This window comes from Brassica napus, chromosome C3 (genome assembly GCF_020379485.1).
Source record: "Brassica napus cultivar Da-Ae chromosome C3, Da-Ae, whole genome shotgun sequence".
Classification (NCBI taxonomy): Eukaryota; Viridiplantae; Streptophyta; class Magnoliopsida; order Brassicales; family Brassicaceae; genus Brassica; species Brassica napus.
Genome location: NC_063446.1, coordinates 1,833,160 through 1,843,865, shown reverse-complemented (window position 1 = coordinate 1,843,865; position 10,706 = coordinate 1,833,160). Strand labels below are relative to the sequence as shown.

The window sequence follows — 10,706 nt, the reverse complement described above, 5'->3', positions numbered from 1 at the left end:
TTAAATTAATTATTAGCTCAATATTTCAATTATAATCTTTGTCTCTCCAAGCTCTAGTTTGATTCCTTCTTTTGCTACAATGTTTTCTATTTTTTATTTTTATTTTGAAAATAATTATTGAATGGGTATGTTTGTCACTTGTCCTATGTTATTTAATTTGTATATAAATTCGGGTTGTGAGCTGTAATTTGGTCAGAAAGAGGATGAGAGATAAATAGCATTTCCCAGGTGTTTTAAATACAATCTCTTCTCCATCTCCATCTCCATCTCCATCATTTCCACCCAGCACCTCCCCTTATCTTCTAAGAAGTCAGCATCTAACTATCTCTCAAATTCCGAGAAAAATCAAATAATCTCCATTTCTCTTTCTCTTTCTCTTTTTTATGACAGACTATCCCATGTTTTTTTAAAGGAATATATAAATCTTAATTCTTAGGTCGTTTTTGTTTTGGTTTTTGAAGAACCCTCACATTTTGTCTTTTACCATTAATGCATATACTTACACACATGCTTTTATGCTTTATAGACGGGCATATATATATGTACATATATTAGTATATATATCCATGAATCTATATATACATGGTTATAGGATTGTTTACTAAATATCTCAGCTTCTTGTTGTTCTCGTTTTAGGGTTTCTTTTTGGTGGTCTTTTTTAGATTTGTTGGGTCTCTTTGTTTCTTCTTCTGCTTGTTTATTATATATAGAGACACTAACTAGAGTTGTAACTATATAAAAATGGATTCTGGAAAGATCTTTGGATCCGATGAGGATTCTCGCAGCTGTGGTGAATCTGGATGGACAACGTATTTAGTCTCAACCCATGATCATGACTATGATAATTACTCTGATGATGGAGATAGCAGTGGTGGTGATTCAATGGATTCTGACGCATCTTCTGGTCCAGTGAAAGCAACACCATGTCTCAAGCTTACTCAAGAGACTACGGAGCCAAACTGTTTGAAGAAAAAGAAGGCTACCGAAGAGAAGGTTTTGGTGGAGACTAGGGTTCACAACGACAATGATGATGATGATGACAACCATGATTATGATGATGGTGACAATCCTGATTATGATGATGGTGACAATCATGATTATGATGATGGTAATGATAGTCACAGTGCAGTTCATAGTTACGTTCGTTCGGTTTGATAAAACGGGTTACTTTGATTTTATGTTTATGTTAAATTAATAATATGTTCCAGTAATGTTATGTCGTTATATGTTGGAAAAGTATTTTCTACATGATGATTTGCTAATTATTTATTATATAGAGTCTATATAGTTATCATTCACACTATTCTATTAGAGAAGAGTTAATTATTTCAACGAGATCATAGCTAGTACTGATACAGTGATGAAGGTGACGATATGTAGATAGCTTGGGTCTCCTTATATATATGTTCATCAGTAGATTCCATTGTGGGTTTCTTTGTGATCACCATCGTACCCATTTTGAAATACATATATGACATCTAACTATTTATACTGATAATCTATATATAAATGTAAATATACTATGAAATTCTACTTAAGCGAGAAGAGAAATGTTACGAACCGAAAAGATTAGAAAACCTAATTTTGAAACATTACAAATACAAAAAAATTCCCTTTGTAATTTTTATTCATATACTGATAAATTAAACTCTAACCATATACTTTGATTTAGCTAAATTTGTTTTGGTCTTCCGATTTTTTTGTTGTTGTTGTCTTGGTTTGACCTAATTCAGAACTGAACATGCAGAAAAAATTGGAAAACAATGTTGCATAGAGTTGGATCGTAATTATAGACTCGCACACACACGCGTGCACACCAATTGATCTTTGGTTGTATCTTTGGCACAGACAGGGAAACATGTTTGTGACCATAGGAAACACATCTCTTCTGCACGTGTACACCTCTGCAATTCTTTTAACTTTTGTCCTTTTACCCCCAATTTCTTGACATTTGTTCACATGCACCCTCTTGGAGTTACTACATAGTTTGATAATAACGTCGTCGAATCAATTCTGAAACCCACAAGATTTGTTTCTCAACTTCTATAGTTTGACATCATGACATGTTAGAAATGCTCGTATAGTTACAGTAGAGTGAGTATCACAATTTTAGCTTACAAGACGTACGTATATATGTTGTCAACTAATGTAAGAATATTGTTTAGTTTTTGACATGTAGAAGTGCTCGTATAGTTGTTTTTAGCGTGTTTGTTTTTTGAGAAGCTGTAGACACTGTATCATCTAAGAGATCGAGAGCTTGTTCCAGACTGGTGTTATGATTTATTTTAAGACGTTTTATATTGAATTGATCAAATACAATACCAATCTAAAACACATACATACACATGTTTCTAAGATAATATCATGTTGATTTATGGGGGTACTGTTAACTAGTATTACACATCTCGTCATTTTGTCGTTAAAAGATTAAAAAAGTAAGTGAAAACGTATTGGATTTTAATAAAATTCAACCTTTTCTCTCACGAGGATTTTTTTTCAAACTAGTCACTTTATTTTACCATGAACTTTTTGAAAATTGGAACCCAAGAAAAAAGTAGAAATATGAAGCTAGATAGAAACATAGCACATTGTAAACATAAAAATTAAATGTAACAAACTTATTCGCAAAAACAAAAAAAAATGAGAGAGATTCATGAAGCAGTATATCCACAATTATTCTATATATTAGGTGATATAGAATCCAGTAGATAGCTGAATAAATAAATGAGCTAGTTACAGAGAAAAAAAATGGTCAACATATTAGTAACAAATAATTTCAAGTCTTAGAATAATTGTTTTTGTTTTTACTTACCAAGTTGGTTGATACAGAATCGCAGATATTGTCGAGTTATATCACAATCAATGTTGTTTCCTGGTAACACCATCCTGTCTTCCATAAAGTATTGATGAAAGTAAGAGAGTTTCTCTTCGAGCTGTGAATTCTCATGCAAGATCTGAGGAGTTCTCTCCAACAAGCTAATAACTTTGTTATACAAGTTATAATTCGACGTCGTGAGCTGTTCAACATGCATTTTCTTCTCTCGGATCTGCTTCCTCTTGCGCATCCTCGATCTTCTCGCTGATTCTCTATTAGATACCATTCTTCTTAACCTCTTCTCTTGATCTATCACAACACTCTATTAAGGGATATGTATCCCACATTGGAAAATCAATGTTCTTCGTGCAGAGTCATCAACTCATGCGAGTGGATGGAGTGATTCAGACTGGGGCGCGTGCCCGATAACACGGCGGTCATTTTCGGGATGGTTTGTTCAGCTTGGATCTTCCCCCATCGTGTGGAAAACAAAGAAGCAGGATACTGTTTCTAGGTCCTCCGCAGAGGCGGAATATAGGGCTATGGCTGAAGTTACCGCTGAACTTCGTTGGCTGCGAATGATACTTCGTGAGCTTGGGATCGAACACAAAGAACCTATGTCTTTGCTGTGTGATAGCAAGCCAGCTATACACATTAGCTCTAATCCGGTGTTTCATGAACGTACAAAACATGTGGAATTTGATTGTCACTTTGTTCGGGATGACATTGTTCGTGGATTTACCAGACCTATTCATGTTTCAACCAAGAATCAGCTTGCAGACATTCTTACTAAAGCATTGGGAAAGAAGGAGTTTGATGCATTTTTAATCAAGTTAGGCATAGCAAATTTGTTTGCTCCAACTTGAGGGGGGGTATTAGGATATATTCTATATATCGGAAAGTAAATATTTGTATATCTTCCATTATAGATTTGGGATTGCCTAGCAACCGACTTTGTACGTGTATATAAACAAGGTCATTGACCTAATGAATGATATCAGAAATTCCCTACTCTAATTTGTCACACTCGCTTGAGGATGAGTACAATGGTCATGAACATGTAAGTCTTGATCGTGATCATGATCATGATCATTTTGTGGGTTTTGTAGGTTGAAATGATCGTTTTGTGATGAGTCTCCTTCGTAAAGATTGAAATAATGAGAGGGGTGTTGATCTTCAGCCTCCATGTTTGGTTTAGCTAAATGATGGAATTTGAGAAAGAAAGAGAGAAAAAGACAGTCTAATATTCTTTTAGATCAAATAAAGTACAAATCTCTTGTCTTGGTAGCTTAAGCTTAATAGATATTGATGTTCTTTAATTAATAACTAGAATTCGATCCGCGCAACCGCGCGGATTTTTGTTTTCATTTATTTTTATATAAATATTTTGTTTTCAATTTTAAATTGGTATATATTATAATATATATGTGTTTATCAATTTTTAAAACATAATAAGTTTATTGTATATTTTTTACATTGAATATATTGTTTCAAACTTTCACATGTATTTGCATCTTCTTCTATATATATATTTTTGGATTATTATTTTATTATTAAAATCGTAACTACATATATAAAGATTAGTAAAATATTGTTTTATTGTCATATTCAAAGATATTGTAACATTTCACAAATTTAAAAAGTTTTTAAAAAATTAAACTTTTCGCTTCATAGATTTATATTATCGAGTAAATAATTAAACATTTAGTTTTTGTTTAATTTTTAAAATAAATTATATAGTTTAAAAATTTTTTCATTGGTTTAAGATATTAAAGATTAATCATTGTTAGATAATATGATTTTTGTTATTTAAAAAAAAATATTTATAATTTTAAAAGTTAACATCGACAAATATTTAAATATTTAGCATATAGAGGTATAGTATTACAACATTAAATTATATCTATTTAATTTATACTATCTATAAATACAATGGATCATCTATTGTTTAAATTCAATTATTGATAGCCCAATAAAAATTTCTGGTAAACCCAAAATTTAAATGATAAGATTAGATATTAAATGTAACACTTTTTGGAAACATGTCTATTAACTCCATTTTTTAAAAAATCACACATGAATCAAGGTTGTGACTTCTGTTTTAATATATAAGATATACATAATTGTTTTAAACAGAATTAGCAATTAACATCAACGTTCTTAATTGGGTTTTCTTGTTAAGCCCTCTTTATACATTTGAAAAAAATTCACCAGCTCTTTCTAGTTTTGAGTTTCACATCTTTGTCAAAGGTTAATATGCGTAAAAACACGAACACAAGGCACGTTTCAAATATAAAATTTCATACAATTAACCTAATATTATTGAATATAGACAAATGTCTTTAACACATTTTAGTATTATTATTATCACACTTGAATAAAATTTCTCAAGGATGCATACATGTAAAAATCCTTATCCAAGCTTAAATAAAATGAGAAAGCAAGCAAATATTATACATACACATGTTCCTCCATGTAAAGCCTAGACCAACAACATATGGGTCATACAAAAAGGCAATATACAAAGAGGTATACAACTAAGAAAAAGCTTGACGCAATCCAAACATGGAATATACACACATTCTTCAATAATCAATATTCAAAAGACAAACCCATATATACAAAATGTTAACAAACCAGTTTATCATATAGCATCCCTACTTGTTCTTATATGGCTCTTCCTTCGCTCATAATCCACATCATCTGTAGGCAACTCATAACGACAAACAGGACACGTGTTCCTCGTTTTAAGCCACGGTACAATGCATTCGCCATGGTACTTATGATTACAAGGCAACAGAAGAACAACACCTTTGCTCCCGATACCCATCTCATCTTTACAAACCGCACAGTCATCGTTCTCAACACCCACCTGAACCACCACTGGGAGGTTCTTGACGAAAGCTTCAGAAGCTGGAGGAAAACGGAGATTGGTAATCCCAGCTTGAGCAAACTGTTCAAACAAGAGATCATACTGATCACCACCAACAATGTACAGCTCTCTGTTCTCCGCATCGAAGTTGATCTCTAGAGTGTGAGCGTTCATCAAGACTTGCCACTCAAGGTTCCCAGAGCCATCTCTTCTCTCGTCTCTAGCTAAATCTCCTAGAGAGAACATCGGTGACACGTCAGCACCACCATCAACTTCTTCCCAATCCAGCTCAACGGCAGCTCCTCCAAGATCTTCTACTTCGAGTGAGTGTATAGTCACACTAACATCATCATCATCATCTACATCTGATTCATTCAGATCGATTCCCCATATCTCCCTCTCATCCTCAGGATCATCATCAGAACCCGATTCGACGGTAACTAACCTAACATCGCGAAACTCAATCCCAGAATCGTCATCGGATTCAGCAAAGTCACAGAGGTTGTTAACATCAGAATCACTATCATGATCTATATTCTCGATAAAACAGCTTCCAGATTCCGATTCTAATTCCATAACCGCACCAAGCGATTCCGTAACCTCGTTATCGTGAGGAAGAGTTACCTGAGGCTGGTGCGACGGATCCATAACAAAGGTTGCGTCTGTGGAGATGATAAGGAGAGACTAAGGCTGAATCGGAGATCTATTTCGTCGCCTGAAACAACGGACGGCGGGGAGTAAGCGTAATCGGTGACGGAGAAGTTACGAGGAATCTAAGCAAGGATCTGAGTCACCATCATATCTTCTGCGTCGGTGTGAAACGGCGTCGCTTCATTCGTTTTTGTCCTTTTCTCCTTTATTGTATAAGAAAAAACCCACTTATACCTGGGCTCATAAAAAGCGGTGATAGGCCGAGTAAATAGGCCCAAGTTAAACTCACGTCAACGCAGAGGCTAGTGCTCGGCATTCGGTTTTTCGGTTTGGGTCAGTTCGGTTTATTTAGTTTTTGACTTATTCGGGTTGGGATGTTTTTTAGATTGGTTCCGTTGGTATAATGTCGGATTTCTATTTTTTTGTAAAACCTGAAATGGAACCGAATTATAAATAATTCGGATTTGGTTCGGGTTTAAAGCAAAAAAACCAAAAAAAATCCCAAAGACTCGAGTTAAACCTCAGAAAAATACCGAAAAAAATATTTGGGTAACACGGGTAGTTCGAGCTTTTCTTGATAATTTTTATTTATATAAAATAATTAATATTTTTAATATATTCTAAATGTTCGCGTATCCGGTTCTTGATTTGGTTTCGATCTCGGTTTTTTTTATTTGGTTCCGGTTCGATTTTTAGGTTTCAGATTATATGCCAGGACTAGTAGAGGCACTTGGTTTAGATGACCCATAATTTATCATGATTTATTTATTTTAATTCTTCTTGACAACATTTATCATGCTTTTATTATCTGACTCGAAAAAATGTTTATTTTATAGGGAGATATTTTTGGACCAACCAAAAAGAAGAAATATTTTAAACACTTGTCGGATACTGAGTGGGCCGAGTCTTAATCTGGATCGCCATCAAATAAAATAAGAAAAAAAGGAGAAGCCCAAGTCCAGGCACGTGAGAGAGAGCCACGACAGAGAAAACAGTGTGGGAACAGAACAAAAGAAAACACATCTTCTCTTTTCTGAGTCTTCTCACGCTGATGGCATCTATATTAATAACTCTTCCACAGCTTTCGCTTTCACGTATTATCAATGGCCCATGAACCGACAGGTCACTTAATAAAGGACGGCACATGCCATCTCCTTCTATTCCCAACATAATTTACCTTATCTTCCTTTTCTTAATGACCATTAACATAATTAGTGGAGTATCCATTTTTCAAATTTTTAAATCATCCTTAAGATTGATTATATGGCAGAGTTTATTCTTTTATTTCATAACGGAGTACTATTTTGTTATTGGATTGTCTTGGTAATGACATTCTTTCTGTGTATATGTAGCAAATGTTCTATACAATTCAGTTTAAATTCACAGCTTAAAAATTAAAATTTACAAATTTTATTATAAAAATAAATAAATTTGAATCTTGAGGGAGCAGCAGTACATACGCGCTCACAACTGTGTGCTGTACAGTGTATTCACCAAGGGAATGATAATATACTCACGATAGGATATGTGTTCAAAAAAAAAAAAAAAATGTGTTATAAAAAAAAAAAAAAAAACTCACGATAGGATCCACAAGATTACTTTACCTCGAACTTCTAACCCCTGATACTGTTTGTCAGAGTGAAAAGTGGGTCCTAAGTTGAGTAACTTTTTTCACGTGATACCATCCACGAGAAAGCGACCAGCCACCACCACTTCTCTTTCTTGTAGGCACGTGCTCTCACATCTCTCCTCTCCTACCCATTATCCCGTACCAAAAAAAATCTCACCAGCTTTTGCTAATCTCATACCTTCCACTGAAAACGATGATTTAGAAAAGGTGAAAACTGGTTCAATTTATGATTTTGTCTTAAAAATTTCACCATTTAACCTCTGAGTTTTTTATTCTCATATTTATTTTTAGCAGACGTTATTTCGGATTTTAAATAGAAACATATGAATACAAATGACATTTTATTAGTTAACGGCAACGTTTGGAGTTTAACGGCGTCACGAGTTTCAACAGTGCGGCGACTACAGGGAGATGTAGGAAGGAAACGTTGGGACCCACCGCACGCGAGTCGGAAGGTAGTGTGACCAGGTTAACGGCAGGGAATGGGCACACGTGACCATGCTGCTCCTCTCACATCGCATTCATTCACCTTCTTTTGTTTCCTGTTTTTTTTACGGCCTATAACTAGTTTGTTATGATATTTTAACAATCGTGTAATCTTATTTGATAATCAAATCACTCAAAAACTAAAATCAAATTCAGACAACTGGACAATGATATAATGAATGTTAAACTAAGAATATTAACGATCGTGTTAAATATGTATAAATATAACATGACCAACGTCCTAAAATGACTCCCTCCTTACTAATAACTAAAAAGTAATATTTTAGTTAAGAAGTAAAAAAAAAATCTCGTTAAAGCAACCATATAGTTGTGATATACTGAAAAACAAACAATACACACCGAGCTAAGCATACGGTCTAGAAAATTTCAAAGCTTTTTTTCTTTTTTTATCAACTTCCAGCCACAGCGGACCTGCCAGTTAGCCTATTAACCCCAAAAAACTTTGGAACAGAGGAGGAATTGAACCCTTGATGCCAAGGTGAACTTTGTCACAACGCAGGACCACTGGACCATGACCATCTCGGCGAAAATTTCAAAATTTAATAGAAGTAGTTTCTAAATTGTTAAAAGGAAAAATAATCTCCTATATATTAAAAGAGAAATTACAACATTAAAAACATGACATGGTCATCATGAAAATGATTTTCGAGAGTCCTTAGAGAAGTAAGTTGGTCCATCTAAATATAAACTATAGTTTTCATTAAACTCATCATAAAATCATTTATTAGTATTAAAAGTTATTTTTTCATTATTTTCTTAAATAAAAGATACGAAATTACCTGATGTTATTAAAATATATATATATATATATATATATATATATATATATGCAATTAATGATTTTCAATAATAAATATTGGCTAACAATTTGTATACACTCAATCATTTTTGTTTAAATCTTTGTTATTAAAATAAATTACACAATTGCATTAACCATATAATAAAAACATAGATTTTTTCGTATATGTTGTATTTTGAATTTTTAAAAACGAGTATAAATTACTAAATTGTTAAAAGTCTCAAACAAATTTTGTTATCAATGGTTTAATTTTTTTATTATAATAAGATATAAATAGTTATAAACCACATGAGTAAGAAGTCTTATTTAATAAGTGTTTATATTAATATTAATATATATATATATATATATATATATATATATATATATATATCATTTAGTTAAACTACATATCATATAAAATACAAACCATATATTGATAGTTACATTTAGGCATGGGCATTTCGGGTTTCGATTTTGTTCGGTTAGGGTATTTCGGGTATCGGGTAGTTCGGGTAGGGAGTTAGAAGATTCATTTACTACTTGACATATTTTTGGTTCGGTTTGGTTCAGATAGTTTTGATTTCGGTTCGGTTCGAATAGTAAAATTAGGAACCGAAAAATACCCGAAAAAATTGGTTTTCATTTGGTTTCGGTTCCGGTTCGGGTAGTTCGGATAGTTTGGGTAAAATATCGGTTATTTATTTTAAAATATTTAAAAAATTAGGATGATTTAGATAAAAAAATTAGATATTTCAGAATACTTTGGATATTTCAGATAATACTATTCGGATAGTTTCGGATTTCGGATATTTTAGGGTAGTTTTGATACCTTATAATAATTTAGTTATTTCAAATATTATTTGGTACTTTTAATAGATTTTTAAATTATAAATATATATTTAGCTATGTTATATGTATATATAATTAATAGTGTTATATATCCGGGTACCCTTTTGGTTCTCGGTTCGGTTTCGGTTTGGTTTGGATATATAAATATAGGAACCGTTCAGATATTTAAAGGTCTCGGTCCGGTTCCAGTTTAATTATATAATATATAATGGATAAAATTGTTTTTTATTTATTTACCATAAAATGATCGTTAATAAACAAGAGTGATTATTTGATTTATATGTGCAAGTCAATTTAATTATATACGTAATATTACCGATTTCTCAATATTTCAATATATATTTATTATTTTATTATTTCATAATATGTAGAAAACATTAAATAAATAATAATATATAAATATAGTTTGTATATAAAATATTTATCTTGCGTAAGGTGCGGATCTTAACCTAGTATTAAATTATTACCAAATTATCTATATCTTCCAAAATCTTATAATCTACCTTGGATAGTACATGGCTAGTGGATTTTGATTTATGCAAATGTCAGTAGAATGATTTAACAGAGGTTCTAAAACGCAGCGACGAGTTGACCCGAGAAC

At 32.5% G+C, this 10,706-nt stretch overlaps 2 protein-coding genes across 2 annotated transcripts; one reads left to right on the top strand and one right to left on the bottom strand.

Moving 5' to 3' along the window:
• LOC106450192 (protein SUPPRESSOR OF PHYTOCHROME B 5-like) lies at positions 1-1,173 on the top strand. The gene has a single exon (XM_013891846.3). It carries the CDS (start codon positions 742-744, stop codon positions 1,153-1,155), a length of 414 nt encoding a protein of 137 aa, XP_013747300.2. The 5' UTR covers positions 1-741; the 3' UTR covers positions 1,156-1,173.
• A 4,044-nt stretch (positions 1,174-5,217) lies between these two features.
• Positions 5,218-6,549, bottom strand: LOC125584051 (E3 ubiquitin-protein ligase CIP8-like). The gene has a single exon (XM_048751862.1). The coding sequence runs from the start codon at positions 6,333-6,335 to the stop codon at positions 5,460-5,462; it is 876 nt and encodes a 291-aa protein (XP_048607819.1). The 5' UTR covers positions 6,336-6,549; the 3' UTR covers positions 5,218-5,459.
• Between the last annotated feature and the right edge of the window lie 4,157 nt (positions 6,550-10,706).